At 37.0% G+C, this 22497-nt stretch overlaps 1 protein-coding gene across 24 annotated transcripts in view; it reads left to right on the top strand.

Annotated features, from left to right (window-relative positions):
- Window positions 1–22497, top strand: part of NRXN1 (neurexin 1) — a 1137515-nt gene that overhangs the window by 944957 nt on the left and 170061 nt on the right. For all 24 annotated transcript variants that reach the window (XM_060116684.1, XM_060116683.1, XM_060116682.1 and 21 more), the window contains one exon: window positions 14816–14987. In XM_060116684.1, the coding sequence (XP_059972667.1) occupies window positions 14816–14987 (172 nt within the window). The remainder of the gene's footprint in view (window positions 1–14815; window positions 14988–22497) is intronic.

Genomic DNA, 22497 nt, shown 5'->3' with positions numbered 1-22497 from the left:
ATGATATTTCCAAAATTTGAGTATCATTTATGCAAGAAAATCATATAATTTAGGAAAATGAATGTATGTAAACACAACCTACATACATTTTAAAAGTTCTAAGTCCTGGAAAGAGTGGTAGTGTTTTCATGAAATGAACTGTACCTAATAAATACTTGCTAAATGTTTCTTGACCATTACTTTATTTTCGTGGCAGTATTATTATTTTATTAAGACGAAGAAAGATCATAATCATCGGGAGCTTCAACCTTAAAGAGTCTATATTCTCTTCTGAAAACTCTTTTGTGCCAAAATTACACACATAAACATAGATTTATTTTTGATGGCTTCAGAAATCGTTACTTACCACACTGGGGATAATAGAGCCTTGCTGATTCTATAGAAAATAGTCTTTGGTGAATGCATTTCTCTGCCCATATGCACACATTTGCTTTTTCTAAGGATGTAAACAGGTCATCCTGGACTAGGAGTCAATAAAAACAAAAAGGAGAAAGGTAGCACTGTCAGCTTTTCTCTTGGAATGCGTTTCAAGTTAGGGCTCCACTTGAAGCTTGTGAAACCCAAGATAGCATTTTTTAGAAGTCAGTTCATCAAACACACCTGAAAATATTACCTCACTATTATTTTTCACAATTTACAAACACAACTTTAAAAAATGGTATCCCTTCCAAACTAACCTTTTCATTTCACGTATAGCTTATAAGCATTCACCGAGTCATTAAAAATAACTGCATTTATCTCGTAATATATTTTTGTTTCTTAAAGGTGTGTTTAATACAAAGGCTAATTTTGTTTTACTTACAACCTAGTTACTGAGGTAACATTTACCATGTAGAGGACTAAATTCACCATCCAGAGATGTTTTGTCTCTTGTCTGAAAAATGGTGTGCTCCGTGCTATGGAATAGAGTCAGACTGCAGTTACATAGTCAACTCCCCTTGAAAATGATGGTTCTGTGACACAACAGGTAAATGAAATACACAAATAATCCCAAATCTCTTTTATAGGGAAACCATTTTACATAGAAATGCCAACAGCTACTGGAATTGATAGAGCTGAATATCCTATGAGTTCCTGGTGGAGGTAATAACAAGCAGTGTAATGGCCCAAAGATAAGGAATCAGAGAAAAGCAGGGAAGCAAATGTTATGGTTTTAATCAGCACCAGAAACCCAGTATTTATTGCACACAGTTTTCTGAATGACCAAGAAATCTGATCAAAGGTAGTTTAACACCCACAAGGGTTTTAAAGGCAGTAATAATAAAACAAATCAAAAAACATAAAAAAAAAAAAAACCAGGCCATATGTGACCAGCCCTCTGAACTTTTGACAAGGCTTAACTTAAGCCAGTGTCACCTTAGATCTCCATACAGCAACCCCAGGGGTTTGTTATGATGCCAGACCACTGGGCTAAATATTCAACCAGAGGTCTTACCTGTGAAAAATTAAGAACCTGAGATAGGTCACCAGCCAAATCAAAGTCTGTTTGATTTTTGATTTTTCAGAGGAAAAAAAGCTTAATGATAGAACACATTCTTCATATATAAGGACACATTTAAAGATGAGTATTTCTGTTTTATGATGGTTGCTATTTATTTCAGTGAATGGAAATGCAGAATTAATTATCTTAATGAGCTGACTCTGATTCCCAAGAGGATAAATTAGTTTCATTTTGTTCTGCAGTTGTATGGCTTCATGCAGAGATATGCTATTTGAACCATGGGAAAGTACCATGAAAAAGGCTTGATTACATTTCTGAACCCATGACCACATTGGAAAACTTCATAATGGTTCAATAATGTCTTTTAAAATACAACGGATAATCCAGTATTGGCTCAACTGGTAAAACAAACAAAATAGAGATAGTCTCAAAATAACAACATTAGGGTGATTGCCCCTTTCAAAGACACACCTACCAGTCATTTAGTGGGCTAGTTTCATTCCAGCATTATTCTGATTCTCGATTTAATTTCATCTAAAGAGAGAGAATGTGAGGAAATGGAGGCATTGAAGAGTCGGTGTTATCACCAGAACTCAGGGTCTATCCGTCCTCAAGAAAAGAACTCAACACCACCATCAAGTCCTACAAACGTAGCAAGACGGGTTCTTACCCATAAAGCCAAGTCTCTCCATCCCCCCTGGAGAGGATGGTTATAATTTCTCAGGGAAAAAACACATATGGTTTACAAAAGGCCTCCTAGGTTACTCTGAATCATCGACCTAGTGGGATATCCCCTTTCCCGTCATAAACTGAAGAATTTCTGATTTCAATAGATAATAGAATCCTAGATCTCAGCTACTGTATAAATTTTGGAAAAAAAATCTAAGACTCAAATTCAAACTTAGGTGCTTTTGATTCATTTCAAAAAACGAGTCCTTCCCTCCTGCCTCCCTCCATCCCTCCCTCTCTCTCTCTCCTACTCTCTCTCTCTCTCTTTCTTTGTTCTCCTTCTGTACTAACTGCTTAGCCATCCATTTAGCTTTTTGTAAAACCATAGTATCATTGACATGGCAGGGGTCGTAGAGGGTTGTCTAATCAAGCAGACTCTGCTTCAGTACAAACAGTGGCTGGACAGTTTATCCCATAGGTGAGCATGAGTAGATTTTAGAATGTTCCCTCTTAAGTCAAACAGTAGACCGATGCTCTGACCTTGGTCAATTTTCAGCTTTTCTGAGCTTTAGCTTCTTTATTTGCAAAATAGATATGCTACTTCATAAATTGTTGTGAAGATCAATGAGGTATTATGTGTTCTAACTAAAGTGTAATGGCTATATTATTCAAGCATTATTTTAATTAACTTCCATCAAACTACTATGAAGTAAAACATTGTTTACCAAATGTAAGAATAACAATAATAGGAGTAAGAGCCCGGCCCTGGCCTTGTCGCCGACGCAATTGTGGGCAGCGAGTCGGAGGACAAAGAGGACTTGGACGATGACACAGTAGAAGGATGTGCTCTCACTCCCTCTTGCAAGAGCACCAGAATCACAACTGCTGAACAAGCATTGACAGGAAGACACTGGAACTCACTAAAAAAGATACCCCACATCCAAAGACAAAGGAGAAGCCACAATGAGACAGTAGGAGGGGCGCAATCACAATAAAATCAAATCCCATAACTGCTGGGTGCGTGACTCACACACTGGAGAACACTTATACCACAGAAGTCCACCCACTGGAGTGAAGGCTCTGAGCCCTATGTCAGACTTCCCAATCTGGGGGTCCGGCAATGGGAGGAGGAATTCCTAGATTATCAGACTTGGAAGGCTAGCGGGATTTGATTGCAGTAGTTCAACAGGACTGGGGAAAGCAGAGACTCCATTCTTGGAGGGCACACACAAAGTAGTGTGCACATTGGGACTGAGGGGAAGGAGCAGTGACCCCATAGCAGACTGAATCAGACCCACTGCTAGTGTTGGAGGGTCTCCTGTGGGGGTGGGGGGGAATCACTGTGTCTCACTGTGGGGACAAGGACACTGACAGCAGAAGTTCTGTGAAGTACTCCTTGGCTTGAGCACTCCCAGAGTCTGCCATTAGCCCCAACAAAGAGCCCAGGTAGGCTCCAGTGTTGGGTCGCCTCAGGCCAAACAACCAACAGGGAAGGAACCCATCCCCACCCATCAGCAGACAAGCGGATTAAAGTTTTACTGAGCTTTGGCCACCAGAGCAACAACCAGCTCTACCCACCATGAGTCCCTCCCATAGAGAAACTTGTACAAGCCTCTTAGACAGTCTCATCCACCAGAGGGCAGACAGCAGAAGCAAGAAGAACTACAATACTGCAGCTTCTGGAACAAAACACACATTCACAGAAAGATAGACAAGATGAAAAGGCAGAGGGCTATGTACCAGATGAAGGAACAAGATAAAACCCCAGAAAAACAACTCAATGAAGTGGAGATAGGTAACTTTCTAGAAAAAGAATTCAGAATAAGGATAGTGAAGCTGATCCAGGGTCTCAGAAAAAGAATGGAGGCAAAGATCGAGAAGATGCAAGAAATGTTTAACAAAGACCTAAAAGAACTAAAGAACAAACAAACAGAGATGTACAATACAATAACTGAAATGAAAACTACACTAGAAGGAATCAATGGCAGAAAAACTGAGGCAGAAGAACGGATAAGTGACCTGGAAGACAGAATGGTGGAATTCACTGCTGCGGAACAGACTAAAGAAAAAAGAATGAAAAGAAATGAAGACAGCCTAAGAGACCTCTGGGATAACATAAAACGCAACAACATTCACATTATAGGAGTCACAGAAGGAAAAGAGAGAGAGAAAGGACCTGAGGAAATATTTGAAGAGATTATAGTTAAAAACTGCACTAACATGGGAAAGGAAATAGCCACCCAAGTCCAGGAAGCACAGAGTGTCCCTTATAGGATAAACGCTAGGAGAAACATGCTGAGAAAGAAGAACACACAAAACCCAAAGTCAGTAGAAGGAAAGAAATCATAAAGATCAGAGCAGAGATTAATGAAAGAGAAACAAAGAAAACAATAGCAAAGATCATAAAACTAAAAGCTGGTCCTTTGAGAAGATTAACAAAATTGATAAACCATTAGCCAGAATCATCAAGAGAAAGTGGTAGAGGACTCAAATCAATAACATTAGAAATGACAAAGGAGAAGTTACAACAAACACCACAGAAATACAGAGCATCCTGAGAGACTACTACAAGCAGCTCTATGCCAATAAAATGGACAAGATGGAAGAAATGGACAAATTCTTAGAAAGGTATAACCTTCCAAGACTGAACCAGGAAGAAATAGAAAATATAAACAAGCAAATCACAAGTAATAACATTGAAACTGTGATTAAAAATCTTCAACAAACAAAAGTCCAGTACCAGATGGCTTCACAGATGAATTCTATCAAACATTTAGAGGAGAGCTAACACCCATCCTCCTCAAACTCTTCCAAAAAATTGCAGAGGAATGAACACTCCCAAACTTATTCTATGAGGCCACAATCACCCTGATACCAAAACCAAAGATACTACAGAAAAGAAAATTACAGGCCAATATCACTGATGAATATAGATGCAAAAATCCTCAACAAAATACTAGCAAACAGAATCCAACAACACATTAAAAGGATCATACACTATGATCAAGTGGGATTTATCCCAGGGATGCAAGGATTCTTCAATATATGCAAATCAATCAATGTGATACACCATATTAACAAATTGAAGAATAAAAACCATATGATCATCTTAATAGATGCAAAAAAAGCTTTTGACAAAATTCAACACCAATTTATGACAAAAACTCTCCAGAAAGTGGGTATAGAGGCAACCTACCTCAACTTAATAAAGACCATATAGTACAAACCCACAGCAGACATCATTCTCAATGGTGAAAAACTGAAAACATTTCCTCTAAGATCAGGACCAAGACAAGGATGTCCATTCTCAACACGATTATTTAACATAGTTTTGGAAGTGCTAGCCATGGCAATCAGAGAAGAAAAAGAAATAAAAGGAATACAAATTGGAAAAGAAGAAGTAAAAGTGTCACTGTTTGCAGATGACATGATACTATATGTAGAGAATCCTAAAGATGCCACCAGAAAACTACAAGAGCTAATCAATGAATTTGGTAAAGTAGCAGGATACAAAATTAATGCACAGAAATCTCTTGTATTCCTATACACTAATGATGGAAAATCTGAAAGAGAAATTAAGGAAACACTCATATTTACCATTGCAGCAAAAAGAATAAAATACCTCGGAATAAACCTACCTAGGGAGACAAAAGACCTGAATGCAGAAAACTGTAAGACACTGATGAGAGAAATTAAAGATGATACCAACAGATGGAGAGATATAGCATGTTCTTGGATTGGAAGAATCAATATTGTGAAAATGACTATACTACCCAAAGCAATCTACAGATTCATTGCAGTCCCTATCAAATTACCAATGGCATTTTTTACAGAAGTAGAACAAAAAAATCTTAAAATTTGTATGCAGACACAAAAGACCCTGAATAGCCAAAGCAGTCTTGAGGGAAGAAAATGGAGCTGGAAGGATCAGACTCCCTGACTTCACACTATACTACAAAGCGACAGTAATCAAGACAATATGGTACTGACATAAAAACAGAAACATAGATCAATGGAACAAGATAGAAAGCCCAGAGATAAACCCATGCACATATCACCTTATCTTTGATAAGGAGGCAAGAATATACAATGGAGAAAGACAGCCTCTTCAATAGTGGTGCTGGGAAAACTGGACAGCTACATGTAAAAGAATGAAATTAGAACAGTACCTAACACACAAATAAACTCAGAATGGATTCGAGACCCTAATATAAGACCAGACACTATAAAACTGTTAGAGGAAAACATAGGAAGAACACTCTTTGACATAAATCACATCAAGATCTTTTTTGATCCACCTCCTAGAGTAATGGAAATAAAAACAAAAATAAACAAATGGGACCTAATGAAACTTCCAAGCTTTTGCACAGCAAAGGAAACCATAAACAAGATGAAAAGACAACCCTCAGAATGGGAGAAAATATTTGCAAACATATCAACACACAAATGATTAATCTCCAAAATATATAAACAGCTCATTCAGCTCAATATTAAAGAAACAAACAACCCAATCCAAAAATGGGCAGAAGATCTAAATAGCCATTTCTCCAAAGAAGACATACAGATAGATGGCCAAGAAGCACATGAAAAGCTGCTCAACATCACTAATTATTAGAGAAATGAAATCAAAACTACAATGAGGTATCACCTCACACCAGTTATAATGGGTATCATCAGAAAATCTACAAACAACAAATGCTGGAGAGGGTGTGGAGAAAAGGGAACCCTGTTGCACTGTTGGTGGGAATGTAAATTGATAGAGCCACTATGGAGAACAGTTTGGAAGTTCCTTAAAAAACTAAAAATAGAATTACCTATGACCCAGCAATCCCACTACTGAGCATATACCCAGAGAAAACCATAATTCAAAAAGACACATGCACTCCAATGTTCATTGCAGCACTATTTACAATAGCCACGTCATGGAAGTAAACTAAATGCCCATCGACAGACAAATGGATAAAGAAGATGTGGTACATATATACAATGGAATATTACTCAGCCATAAAAGGGAACGAAATGGGGTCATTTGTAGAGCCACAGATGAATCTAGAGACTGTCATACAGAGTGAAGTAAGTCAGAAAGAGAAAACAAATATCGTATATTAACTCATATCTGTGGAACCTAGTAAAATGGTACAGATAAACCGGTTTGCAGAAATCGAGACACAGATGTACAGAACAAATGTATGGATGCCAAAGCAGCAGGGGTGGTGGTAGTGGTGTGATGAATTGGGAGTTTGGAATTGACATATATATACTAATATGTATAAAATGGATAAGTAATAAGAACGTGCTGTATTAAAAATAAATAAAATAAACTTCAAAAAAAAACAGTAGTAGAGCTCACAGGTGCTGAGTGGCTATTAAGTGTGCTAGGAACCTTATATGCATTATCTCATCAAAAGAAGATTGCAGCATGATGAAAACATTCTGGATTTAAATAGTGGTGATGGGGGCTTCCCTGGTAGTGCAGTGGTTGAGAATCTGCCTGCCCATGCAGGGGACACGGGTTCGAGCCCTGGTCTGGGAAGATCCCACATGCCATGGAGCAGCTGGGCCCGTGAGCCATAACTACTGAGCCTGTGCGTCTGGTGCCTGTGCTCTGCAACAAGAGAGGCCACGATAGTGAGAGGCCCACGCACTGCGATGAAGAGTAGTCCCCGCTCGCCGCAACTAGAGAAAGCCCTCGCATAGAAACAAAGACCCAACACAGCCAAAAATAGATAAATAAATAAATTTATATAAATAAATAAATAGTGGTGGTGGTTGCAGAACCTCATGAATGTTCTAAAACCACTGAAGCGTATACTTTAAAAGGGCAAATTTTATGATAGGTGAATTAGATTTCAACTAAAAAAACAATGTGTATGTGAAAGAGTTTTGGAAAATTACAAGTGTAGAGGTAGTCCACAAAGTGCTGTGAAGGATATAATATGAAGTAAGTCAGTCTTGTTTCTTACTCTCAAGCTCTTTATAATATGGTTGAGGAGTTAAAACAGGTACATAAGAACTAACACCTAAAACAGGGTATGAGGGAGGACCGTTGTGAGCTTACAAAGTTTTATTAGACAGTCTGAGGACCAAGAGATGAGTGATGTACCCAGCCTCCAGGAGAGTGATATCATTGTCAGGATATAGTTTCATGGAATCAAAGGAGCTATAGCATTCCAAAGAATGGGGATATAATAAAAAAGGTATGCTATCCTTAATGAAGATTTGATGAGAAAATGAAAATACTATTTTCTTAGAATGTATGACCCTAAACAAGATCTTTCTAAGGTGGTATCACCCTAGATCTCAGGCACTTCTGGTTCCTTATTGTGTGGCGCTATGAAATGTAATCAGTTAAAAAGAAAGGTGTACTTTTCAGTAGCCCTACTCTTAACTCCATTCTCTGAGCATGCCTTGGTTTCAAGATCTTCTGGAACATGGACACAGTTGAAGACATTCTTTTTTACAAAGTCCCTCCAACTTGGTGAGGTTCCAGTACTGATATTTATTAGCTATATGAGTCAGGGTACATTATTTAAAGTCTCTGAGCAGATGGGAAAAGTAGCACTTAACTTTTAGGTCAGCTGGGAGTTTCAGGTAGATACTTGGTATGTTTTTCAGTGCCTGGTACCTGGTGAGCCCTCTGGTATGTAGGGCCTAGAAAGAGAGACGGGGGACAGAGAGAACATATCTTCTATGTCCCTGGGTATCTTTGGGATCCACTGGCTGTATTACAGCTGTCCAAACGCTGGCCACACAGTCGGAGGCTCCCTGAGAACCTTTGGAACCCTCCCCAACAGTGCTGCTGCCAGTCCCTTAACTCTTTTGTGGGTGTGAATATTTGCATGCATGATGTATCTTCTCAATTTGATTGAAAACTTCCTGAAGGGCAGAGAACACACTTTACATGTTTGTATTGTCTACACACTTAGCAAATGCAGAATTCATATTATTCGATTTTTATTTATTAGCTGAATGAATAAAAAAGTATAAATCAGTAGGGAAAGTGGAAGACGGGAGTGGTAACCTCTCGTTTTTGAAATGGTGTGGGGTTTCTTTTGGGGGGACAGGTTGCGTTTCCAGCTCAGTGCCAGGTTAAAATAACTGGACCCAAACCACTTCTTGACATTATGGCCCATCTAGATTGGTAAACACAATCTCTACCAGCCAGTAGGACCCCTAAGTCATTCATCTGGAAATGTTTTGGGTTAAATGAACAATGATCTGAATCAGTGTGTTTGTTTTGAGGTTAGAGAACAGGCGGCTCTCTGACTCTGGTGCTCTGCAGTGTCACTTACTCCCGGCAATAGTGACTATAGGCCCCAGAGTCCCCTTCAGCCTTAAAACCTCTGTTCCTTGGTGAGGGTTAGTCTCTGGAAGGGCAAAACATAACACTCAGCCTGACTCCGACTTCAGTTGACAATGTAGACTTGGACCATGAGAGTTGTTCTGTACTCAGAAACGAACGCAAGCATTGAGTGCATTTGAAGACATCGTCAAGTTTTCTCTAAAGGGGGGCCCTGGAGTATAGAACTGTATCGTGTTGCACAAAAGAAGCTTATAGACCATAAACAAGCCTCCTTGCTAATCTACATGCCATCCTGGGTTGCACACTTGTTCAGTTGCTTAGTGATACTCTAAGAGTATGATAAATAAATGAACAACAAAAAAAGAAGACAATTTTTCACTTTTTACTGTTTTCCTGGACATAGTTGAGCCAAACGCTTCTTCATAACAACCCCAGAGTAGGGGAAAAGAAGCAGTGGACGTATGTGTATGCCATACACAAGCTAAAGCTTTATATATGTGTATTCTGTTTCATCTGTTTTGAATGCATATAGATTGAAATATATCTGCATCTATAACACACAAACATCCTACTTGAAGTATGCCCAAGATATTGAGTATACCATTAAATCTTGATCTTTGCTAAAACAAATATTTTTCCAATTAATATGTGATTCAGATGGAATTAAGAGATGCATTAACTATGGTGTCACTTGCTAAAACTTTCAAGTTCCTTTCCGGTGTCATCTTCATTTTTCCTTTTAACTTGGCCTAATAGTATAATCCTTATTCCGAAATGAGCTTTTGTGAAAAAATCAGTAATTACCTTTGTCACTATTTATTTAATGAATCCATGGAAAGACTTCATTAAATTATAAATGCCTCGTTACTGATATTCTCATAATAGATTTTTGAAATTATGGTGTGAGCCAGTTATCTATTTCAAGGAAGACACAAAGTTGAAAAATCAGTACATGTCCAGTGAAATTACTGCTGGTTTTGCTAATGCAATGTCATGAGAATTTGCCAGGGACAATCACATTTAATCCCAGAGAATAAGAATTTGAAATGAATTTTTTTAAATTGTAGTTATCTATTGGCAAGAAAGTTTAGCAAGTTTTGTTTATATAATTGAAATGACTTGCTACCCTGTCAATATGGGAGGGATGTGTTTTGAGAATATTTACAGTTTCTGAATGGATTTATAAATATTGGTCCTCTAAACATGCTTGATATTAATATTTTATAGTTTATATGCCTTTTCTAATTTATTTGTTTTTAGGGAAAAAATTGGCCCATTGGCTATTATTTATGCTTAAGTTGTTTTTCAAGGACTTGATGCAACCTGGGGTGAGGTAAATAATGTCTGAGTTAGGGTACAGTCTGTTGTTTGAGCCTACTTTGGTGGTATTCAGTTCTGGTCTATCTGACTCTGGAGTTTGAATCCATGAGATGTTAAAGATGTTGGAAGTTGAAGAATCAACATATGCAGGGAAAGATGGGCATCATTTAAAAGTCAGAAGCTTTCCAAGTATCAGCGATTCTCACTGTTTCTTAATAGTTTGTTTTACTATGTTGCAATAAATGAATCCCTGAGAAATCTGGGCATTTCTTTACCCTAGAAAATAAGCATTTTACATTTCATATTGCAGAAACATTTACGGATAAGGTAAAAGACTCTTTTTCAGAGTTTGGTGCATTTTGTATCTTTAGCATTGTAATGCGTCTATTCACAGAACTTGAATCTCCTTACTTATTAGAACTCTGATGAAAATAGCCTACTATAGCCTTCCTATCAGAACAAGTAGGAAACTTGAAGAATTTCTTTCCATCTATCCTGGGATAAGATGCATGACTGTAATAGAAGAGACAGTAAAACAGTCAGCTCTAGAGTAACAAATATCTCCATGTACTTGTTACGGCGAAAGAGCTGATTCCTAGGTTGCAACAGGAATTTAAACCTGTTCTGTCAAATATTTCTTCCTGACCCCAGTAAAGTCTAGGAAATGTCTCAACACTACCTTGGTCATTTTTAGATAATAAAAAAAAATAATCTGTTCATGTTTAGACATAAGTAATTTCAGCTTACTCCTTTGTAATAATGAATACAATTTCAGTTAAAGCCAGTCTCTTATCCCTTTACCCCTGCTTGGGCTGCCTTAGAGCTGCCACTTGCACTGGGTGAGGGAGCAGGGTTGTTTCTCCTCTTGTTTACACGATGTTTTACTCTTCTTCTCCTTGACTCCTCCAGGGATGAAGCAGGAGAAGAGGAGATAAGGGGCAGAAATGATCTTACTTGGCTAATACAATAGTAACTGTCTAACTGTGCTTAGCCCATGCTTAAGATTGACACTGAGGGGCACTCTTGGGGGGCATTTTGGTGGGGTTTTTTTAGTTCTCTTAACCACATCCTTCAGATGGTCATTTAGGATTTCTGCCTCAGTCCCTGGGCACCCATCACTGCAACTCCAGGTTCTTTCTCTTGAGTTATCTTAACTACTCACCACCTCTCTCCCCAGGGGACCTCTTGGATAGAATACAACACAATTTAGTGTTGACTCTCTAACCCATGGTCCACGCATAATGCTCACATGTTCCTTCTAACAAACTAATGTACGGGTGGGCCCTGGTGCAGTAATAACTTGTTGCTCTGCCATCAGAGCATCAGCCAGTCACAGTCTCTCCCCTTGAAGATTTGTCAGGCAAGCGTCAAATCCAAGGCAAGGGCAACTGGGGTTGCTGATTACCCCAACAACTGCCCCAAGTTCCAGGAGACAAGTATCAAACTTTCTGAGGTGTTCCATTAAAGTCCCTTTCCTGAGCACCCCTAAGATAAGGGAAAAATAACCTTCTACCTTGGCGGTACATGCAAATCACATCACATTCAAAAATCCTCTTCTAATTATCAATCGCTTCTTGGTCTTTCTTGCCTCTTTAATGGGCTGCAAATAGGTAATTAATTCAGGGTCTTAAAAGCAGTTTTCAGTGCTCTTCTTTGCAAGTCTGGCTTAGGCAATCTTGTACCTCATTTTGTAAAATGGAAGTAGAAATCTGTGTTTGTTTGTTTGTTTGCTTTTTACTTATTGGTATCTCAGGATTGAAGCCGAAACTGAGACAAAAAGAGTCCATTTTAGCATCCTATTATGTCCACATATCAGTTGCTTACTATCCTCTATAAAATTATTTTAAGCACTTATTGATTGATACATACAATCTGCAAAGCATAATAAGAGGCTCCGTGGTGCTTCTGCTCTAGCCAGAAAGATAAAACAGGTAACAAAGAACAACCAGATTTGCCAAATCTGCTAACTGCAGCTAGAGGATGACCCAATATTACTAAAATTCAGCCTAGTGTAATGAGTGGGAACTCAACCTCTGGAGCCCGACTGCCTGGGTTTGAATCACAGCTTTTCTCTTTCTAGCTGCATGACCTTAGCCAAGTTACTTAGTCACTCTGTGCTTCAGTTTCCTCATCTGTCAAATGCAGATAAAATAGTACCTCTTTCCTGGGGCTGTTAGGAGAAATACCAGAGTTAGTATTTGTAAAGTGCTTAGAACACTATAGAAGTGTTGTCTAAATAAAGATAATAAACCTCTTAAATAAGAATCTTAAAAAATTCCCTGTGGAGTTATATCACATATGTGTTAAAATATAAATATGCCATGTTAAATATTTTACTGAAAATAAGCAAATAGGAATTCTACCAAAGTGAAAAAATAATGAGTGCTTGCACCAAAGACCTATGCTAAAAAGATGTCTAAAAATGTCTTTATAGGCCCTTGGATAAGAGGTTAGTGTTTATTGGAATCCTGTTGTTTAGTTGTCCTCTGAATCAATCTATCAAAAACCGAAATGCCTTACAATGGCATATATTTAAAAATAAGGATCTTGAGAAATATGGTAGAAAATAAAAATAAGCCCAGGGGAAAACAGTATAGCAGGGGTCTATGCAGCTTGTAAAATTTCCCTACTCACTTTGACTCTGAGTTTCCTAATAACCAGTCAGAAAGGAAATGTGCTTTTAAGTCATATTGTTCATCAAGCCCAAAACAAATCAAAACACAATAAAATAAAAACCATACTAACCTATTATTAGAAAGAGATCTTTTATGGACACTAAGAACCAGGAATAAGAAATATAGAAGGGGACAATGACAATGATCAGTGTCCCAAACAACATCTTCAAATACTTCCCTTCAATTAATGCAGTTATACAAGATTTTTTTTTTTTTTTTTTTTTTACAACAACGCTCAGTGTAAACTGATGCCATGCTCTTGCTGCTTAGTTCAATGATGAGAATCCAGCAAGAGGTCAAGAGGATGTGGTCCAAATCTTCTGGTTTCTGAAATTCTGATTTTAAATTTCTGCAGGAATGGATGGACTATATGTCCTTTACATCCCTTTCCCCCCATGTCGTTCCTCTCAACTGAGGTTTGATAAAAGGTGAGCTGCAGACAGTTTGAGGTTATGTGCTCTGACAAGGGCCCACAGAGCAAGTATTCTGTGCTACTGATTAAGGGCAAATCCACATGCTTTAAAAATCAACTGAACTTATGGTAGAGTTGACAGCCCTGCTGTTAGAGAAGGCTTCTCAAAGATAGAGGACATAAGCACATGTTTCTCTTTGCTTCCTTGTATTATGAAATTATAAAGTTAACAGCCACAAACTTTGCACTTAGAATGTTGCTTTACATAATTCAGAGAGGTAGTTACTTTTAGATACCCATATCTTAACTTCATCTTAGCTTAGGTATAAATGAAGAATGAGGGAACTGAATTCTAACTCTAGCACCCCTCTATTTAGTTATATGAACTTGAACAACTCATTTCACCTTCCTGTGTCATAGTTTCATCATCTGCAAAATAAAGAAATTCAGTGAATTTCAGATTCTTAGCATATGATGATTTTTTGGTGTGTGAATAATGATTGTACTCATTAAATGCCTGTCTGTGTACCCATACCCTGTAGAGTGATTTTCTATATTGTGAGCTTTTGTCCACTTTATATTTAGAAATAGACTTTATTGCTCTGATTTTACCAGTTATTAAAAGGGAGAATTTCAAGCCTCATTTTTCTTGTGAAATGGAAGGCGTGGATTAAAGGAGCTATGTTAAAGAACATTAAAATATATCCTTTAACACAGGCAGCTGTGCGCCTTGTCTGTGGCAACCTCTGGGAAGAAGGCAGCTCAATTCTCTTGAAAAGCGTGTCTTTTGGAATATCAATTATCCATGAAAGAGATGCTTCAGATTTATCCAAATGTTAAGAACCTTGTCAGAGCTTTTCAGAAGTAAAATCGGAGGAAAGCAGCTGTTGTTCTGAAGCATGTTTTTAAGCAATACCCTGTATGTAATTCTTACTAAATGATGATGAATCAACACAACTTCATATAACTCTCTCTACTCCCTTCCTCCCTTCCAGCATCAAGGAAAAATCGGAGTTAAATTTAATGTTGGGACAGATGACATCGCCATCGAAGAGTCCAATGCAATCATTAACGATGGGAAATACCATGTAGTCCGTTTCACGAGGAGTGGTGGCAATGCCACGTTACAGGTGGACAGCTGGCCAGTAATTGAGCGCTACCCTGCAGGTAAGCCAGTGAATGTGTATCGGGGGAAGATTTTATGAAAAACAAACTGGAAAACGAAGCATTATTTTCGTCCGTTTCACCCAATTGTGGGTTTTCGGAGAAACCATCAAGTATTTATCAGATTTTAGAGTCACGTGAATGTAATGCTGTCCTAAACTGTTCTTGGTACAGTGTACAAATGGCATTTTATAGGAGAACTTGAAGGCACACGTTATTGTTTGCAAAATTCGGGACATCAGTGAAACCAGAAAAATGCACACATAAAAGGCACAACATGTCAGAGCTCTTTGTTAACTGGATCCTTGCATTTGAACAAAGGAAAGGCTTTGTCAAAAGTAACAAAGTTAAATTTTAAACCTAAGAGAGGGAATATCATAACACTTTTCTCTGAAAGAAAATAGGAGAGTTCCTTTGATGGTGGTACATAGCTGAAACTCATGAAAGCTGCAGGAGGACCATGGGACAAACAGAGAAATAGTAAAGAACTATATATAGTACCATAAAACAGCAGTTATAAGAACATGTAAGTAAATGAAATTTGTTTTCACTGTCATATAACCATGGGGTTTCTCAAAGATTCTGTGACACTAGTAGTATTAGTCATTTCAAGTCTATAAAATGTATGTCAAGCTATTATTGATAAAATAAAAATCATCCTGTTCATCATTAATGAGTTTTGTCAGTACTGTTATTGAAACAAAGGCAGTAGATTAGAAACTTAAACCAGTGTTACTTGTGATTGCATATATTCTCAATTTTTAAAATGCTATTTGAAAGTAAAATCCAAATTAAAAGTCCAAAGGTATTTTACTGAAATTATTATCCTTTCCATATTTTAGTACAAAAGAGGTTACTAAAAACATCAGTCTCATTTATCTGTGTATAGAAAGATAAAGAAAGGTTAGTATAAAGAAAGATTATAAAAAGAAATTTTTATTTTGCACAATAAAAATTATTACCAAAATTTATATATAAATTTCTCTATTACAGTATTTGTTTCTTGAAAGAAATAATTCGAGGAAGTAACTAACTTACTAAATAAAGATCAATTTTTTTTAGTACTACTTATGCACAATTCTGGAATAAAATGTCTGTGATACCCTTTTGGACCTTTTATAATTTACAGCATCTACATCTTCAAGCCACATTTCAAACCTATTTTATAAATCTGGTGCTTTACAAATATTTGCTGAATTAAATGTAATAAAAAAAACCCTGCTCTATGACAAAATTCAGAAGCAAGCACATTAATAATATGCCCAGTGCCTTTTATAATACTGGCAAATAGTAGACACTCAATAAATATTTGCTGAATTGATGTCCTTGGAATTATCCCGGTTTTAAACTACAATTACAAGAATGCACACCTTCTGTTACCAACTTTAATAAGACTAAGGAATGGAAGATCTGGCAAGAAAGTGACTTAAATATGTATGCAGTGCTACATAGCCCCTGCTAATCCCTTACTGCATGTACTGAATCCTAGTAGAAATGTAATTTTTATGATAACTGCAGCCTTAGTGAAACAACAGAAACGTAAACTGGTGAATTTCCTAAAATCCAGATTAATCAATACCTATTTACTGAGAGGAAGTCATTGCACTGGACACCACTGAAGATATAAAGTAGGATGAGATCTAGACTCTGCTCCTGGGATGTTGTCATCCATGAACAGTGAACCTGACCATGTAAAATGATAAATCCTGTTACTATTACATGTGGCAGTTGCCTCTTGAAGCCTAGCTTTGTTTCACCAGTTAATTCTTTAAAATTATCTTAGTTTAGTAACTTTTCACTCCTATCATACTTCCAAACTAGTATCTTTAAGAGCCCTATTCTAGAGAATGTTAATGGTGACTTATGAGAGGAGAGAGGAAGTCCCACTCTCAAGTTTATTTGGGAAATTCTGGGTTAACTAAGTTAAAAATATCTATGCTTGTACTTTGTTATATTAATACCATAATGAATCTCTAGAAGAGAAATATAGTATGCATTTCCCAAGCATAGATAATCAGAACCTCATTTTCTAATGCACTAATGCGCTTGGATAAATATTTTATGTTTTTAAAAATTTCTATACCTCACTATTTTAATATATTTTATCTGACTAACAACCCTTTAACTGTGCACATACCAGATACTATATTCTAGGCATAGTCCAAAAAAGACATGATCCCTTTCTTTTTGTGGTATGCTAATGTCCAATTTGAATGTCAGTAGCTGAGATTGGAGCAGTGTTAATTAACTAAGTCAACAAATATTTCTATATTTTTTTCTAGACTAATAGTTGTTTAATACATATGATGTCTTATGTATCAATTAAATGGATGCTCAGTATATGAAATAATATAAAATATATTTAAAAATCAGAAGCTGGCAAAATCATGATAATTAAGGAACGACCCTTCAGCAATACTCAATTTAGATGCCACCTTTTATATTTAGTAAAAGATTCTAAGTGTCCTTTCACCAAAGAGTATTTTAGATGTTATTAATAAATCAAAAGTGAGCAAAGTTGCAGTTATTCTGAAGGATACAAGCAAGGGTAAGACAGAATCTGCCCTTGAGAAAATTTGAGCAGCTGTGAGGAATTTCGATATATACATATAAAAATTTAACAATCAATGTGTAAAGAACTCAGGAGAGTCACCATGGTTGTCATCAAGCATTTTATTAATCATCTGCTCTGTGTGCATTTCAGCATGATGTTGAGGTAGGAAATAAGCCATGAAAATTTCAAATACCTTTTTCTCTCAGAGCTTCATCTGCTACAATGCCATGAAGACTGAATACAAATTTACAAGTATGTGTCATCTAGATTAAAGTTTTTAGAACAAAGTGATCTTATGTATGAGCTCAACAGAAATGTCTAGCATATCTCTTTTATATTGGTTTGTGGTATGACTATTTTTATTTAAAAAATTTTTTTTTGGTTATTATTCATTAGAAAAACAGATGGACTAATGCTTTTACCACTAAATCCTGTAATCAGGAAAGTGGAAACCAACAGACTATATTTGGTTCCTTTTTAAGTGCCTGCACTGCAAAATATAGGTAATAGTGGTTGAAATTAGTAATTAAGTATAGCACTTAACCTTCCATTGTAGGACTTTGTGGTAAGTGCTTTTATATGAAGCAATTCATCTGGTAGCAACACTATACCTTTAATGAAAAGCACGTAAAGCATTGACCAGTGGTATTAGCCTATAATTGTCTGGAAGGCTTTCATAGAGAAACTAATTAGCAGAGGTAGATTTTATGCTCTTCTGGAGTATATGAAGTATTCTCATAACTCAACTGTTCACATGTTAGAATAAATATTGAATTTTCTGAATAGCAGACCCAGTTTTCATTATTTTCTGTGCATGGAGCAAAGTATAGAAATAATATTTTGCAAACCATTTAAAGTCAGTTAAAGCTCTGGAATATAATGCATCATTAATCTCTGATTTGTTCCTAATTACAGTTAGCAAAATTTTCTTTCTCAACAAACATAGACTTCGTCTTCTCATGATGCTAATCCACAAAACCTAACATTATTTTACTAGCCCAGACTAAAGATTTCTCCAGATAGGGGCCTCCCTGGTGGCGCAGTGGTTGAGAGTCCGCCTGCCGATGCAGGGGATACGGGTTCGTGCCCCGGTCTGGGAGGATCCCATATGCCGTGGAGTGGCTGGGCCCGTGAGCCATGGCCGCTGGGCCTGCGCATCCGGAGCCTGTGCTCCGCAACGGGAGAGGCCACAACAGTGAGAGGCCCGCATACCGCAAAAAGAAAAAAAAAAAAAAAAAAAAAAAAAAAGATTTCTCCAGATAAACCACAGTTACCTTTGAGGATAAACCATTGACTTCATTTGTCTACCACAGAATGCCAAAAAGATGTTATTTATTCTGTACAAGGTCAAATATTCATTTTATTCCTGTCAAGTTAATACATCAAATCAACAAATATATACTATATTAAAGGAACTTCCTAGGCTTACCATCTGGTTACAGAGATACATAAAAAATGTTCAAGATTAAAAATATACTATGTGGGAAAATACAAGTGTTATCATATCATATTCAGCTAATTTCTGAATAAGAAAAATCAAAAGGGAAAATTGGTTCCAAGGAAGAGAGGCCATTTTGGAGTGAGTGGTCTAGCAAGACTACAAAAAATATAGGAAATTTGATTTGGGTCTTGAAAGGCTAGATTACATTTTAATGGGATTAGCAGGAAGAGGTAGAGACAGAAAATAATTAGGAAGCTATTAAAAAGCCCAGGTATCAAAAGATAAAGGCCTAAGATAAGGTGAGAGGGTATGAGAAAATAAAGAGGTTGAATACAGAATACATTAGAAGACCTAATGAACAACTGAGTAAAAGGAGAGCCATTTCTACTTTTTAGTTCCCCCCCCTCAATGTAAACATTGATTATTCAATGTTTTGATGCTGCAGTATGGCCACTAGACTGCATTAGGTAACAATGAAATGGAAACCTGTGATAGGAATAAGTAGGGAAGTAAGAGATATAGTTGCTGTTTACTAAGAGTTTAGTCTATCTGGGAGGCAAAGAAGGATTTTGAAAACCTACCAATGTCACATAAAACGGATTAGCTTCAAAGTTAGTAGTACAGGGTTTAGTTGCTATTAGAGTTTAAAGAAAAGAGAAAATGGCAATCTGGAGTGTTGTAACAAAGCAGATAGTTTAGGGATGGAAGATTTGAAAGAAAGAGGAATAGCTCAAGGAAAGACATCATGGAGAGGGTGTAAATGCTTTTTGCATGACCATTCAATTTGGCTCAAAGATCTTATGGGTATTATCTCTAAATCTTGACTTTGTTGTCATCTTCAAAGGCTTCAGATATTTCAGGGCTCAGGGAAAGTCATATTGATGATTTCCCTTTAAATTCTACACAGTTTAGATTAATTGATTGATTTTTAGTTCAAGTCATTAATTATGTTCAAGTCATTAATTATTATGTATTTAAGCCACTCCATCATTGAAAGTTTCCTATATGGTACTAAAGTATCCATTGGTTTGAGGATTTTTATTTATTTTTACCTGAATTTTTACTATGTGGATGATATAATTGAGAAAATCTACCTCATTTATAATCATAGAATTTGAAGGAGGGAAGGAACTTCAAAGATCTTCTCTACCAGCTCCTTCATTCTTCAGACAATAAAATGGAATCTTGGAGAGGCCAATGGGTTTGATCAGGATCACTATGCTAGTTAGTGGCAGAGCCAAAACTACACTTGGAAACTCCTATCTACTGGCTCTGTGTGCTTTCCTTTATACTGTCTGGGAGACAAAAAACAAACAGAAGAGAGGTCATTAGATGTATCCTTCAACATAGCAAGGTATATTCTTCATAACTAAACATTATGATTTACACGATCAGGCATAACTGTCTATATTAGTCCATGTCACAGCCTACTGCTTCTGCTGACCCACACAGACACACATACACAAAAAACTATAGTATGAGTGTTAAAAAATAGTAACACATGGAATAAAAATAAGTTTCTTACAGAAACCATAGTTTTTATCACTAAATTTTTGAATAGTATTACTTATTAGTAGGCACTGATTATTTTTTAACCTCACTTTAAAAACTTTATTAGCAAATTAAGGAAACCATTATGAATCATACTGTTGTACTGTTCCTGCAGCAGTCAACCTTTAGGTTGACATGATTTCAAACTTTATATATTTACTAATTTATATTTATTTCTTAGTGACATCACTTGAAATTTAGTTGATTTCAGTAGCTAGAAGAGGAACGGTTCATTAGAGGATTCAAGTATAAGAATTCTTAAGTATTATTCGGGAGAAAAACTGTATCTTAATAGAAGACTTGCCCCTGTCTTGGTTAAATGTAGAGATATGGGAAGAGTGTGACTGAATTTTGTTTCCCTCCTACAAAGTAAGGCAATGAAAATCTAACTCACTGGGCCTCCCTGGTGGCGCAGTGGTTAAGAGTCCGCCTGCCGATGCAGGGGATACGGGTTCGTGCCCCGGTCTGGGAGGATCCCATATGCCGCGGAGCGGCTGGGCCCGTGAGCCATGGCCGCTGGGCCTGCGCATCCGGAGCCTGTGCTCCGCAACGGGAGAGGCCACAACAGTGAGAGGCCCGCATACCGCAAAAAAAGAAAAAAAAAAAAAATCTAACTCACTTATGGAAACTGATAAACCATACAGAAGATGTGAATCATTCTTTAAATAAACTACAAGTTTGTGGTAGGCTCCAACAGAAGACATGATTATTAGGACTTGGCACATAATAGAGTACTTAATAAATAATTGTTGAATAAATCCCATTTCCTCATTTAACTTCAATGTCAAAGCATTGTCTTTTGCTCATGTTTTTGTTTTGTTTTGTTTTTTGCGGCACGCGTGCCTCTCACTGTTGTGGCCTCTCCTGTTGTGGAGCACAGGCTCCGGATGCGCAGGCTCAGCGGCCATGGCTCACAGGCCCAGCCGCTCCGCGGCACATAGGATCTTCCCAGACCAGGGCACGAACCCGTGTCCCCTGCATTGGCAGGCGGACTCTCAGCCACTGCGCCACCAGGGAAGCCCTTGCTCATGTTTTTTAGCTAAAAATACATAGGTACATGGATAAATATTTATGTGAATATATAAATGTTTGGCTTTCTATTTGATATAGTTAACTGTTTACTAATCCAAATTATCCAAAGTAAACCTTCATACTATGAGAAATCTGAAACTTCAAATACTATAGCTTTATTAGCATTAGTGACTAAAACTCTGACTTTTTCCGTTTTAATTATCTTCTTTCACGGTGTTCAGTTTTTCTGAGACTTTGGGGGCTTTTCTTAATGATGAAGCATAATGAACTTTTTATTGAGCAGTATATTAAATACATCTACCTAAAATGCTTAGCTTCAGTGAAATTGTATCTAAGGAGACGGAAAGAAATGATATATTCTCAGACTTCTCACTTGTTCTAATATATTCTCAGTGACCTGCATTTTTTTCTTTTTTAATATCAAAGCGTTCTTACAGTTGCTGTAACGCAACCATATTAGGATTTTTAATTTTCTGATAAAGAGAAAGGTTCTCTCATGGTTTGATGGGCATCATTTAGACTACACAGTCTGGCAAACATAGATAATATAAATATATATAAATGGCAACCCTTCTTCATGGTTTCCAGAAGATTCTCCCTTTATCTTCTTGTTCCCCGTCATTGTTTCCAAATTACAATTTGTTTAGAGATTTAAATTCTTATCATAATAAAGGGAGGTGTTGATTTCACTCCTGAAAAATACTTGGGTTAAACAGAGAATGACATTATCATAAATTTTCAGTAAAGGTAGCCAACAATGTTGACTGAGGAATTGGGTTCAAGGACTCTTCTTCAAAAGTACTGATCAGGATAATGAATCTACCTACTAGTTAAAAACAATGAATCACGTATGTCAGATACAAAAAAAAAAAATAGTTGCCACTATAAATGAAAATTTAGTTTTTAGGAGTTGAGATAGAAATAGGTTTTCAGAA

This window comes from Mesoplodon densirostris, chromosome 14 (genome assembly GCF_025265405.1).
Source record: "Mesoplodon densirostris isolate mMesDen1 chromosome 14, mMesDen1 primary haplotype, whole genome shotgun sequence".
NCBI lineage: Eukaryota > Metazoa > Chordata > Mammalia > Artiodactyla > Ziphiidae > Mesoplodon > Mesoplodon densirostris.
Note: the sequence above shows the minus strand (reverse complement) of the source record. Positions and strands in the feature narration are given on the sequence as shown.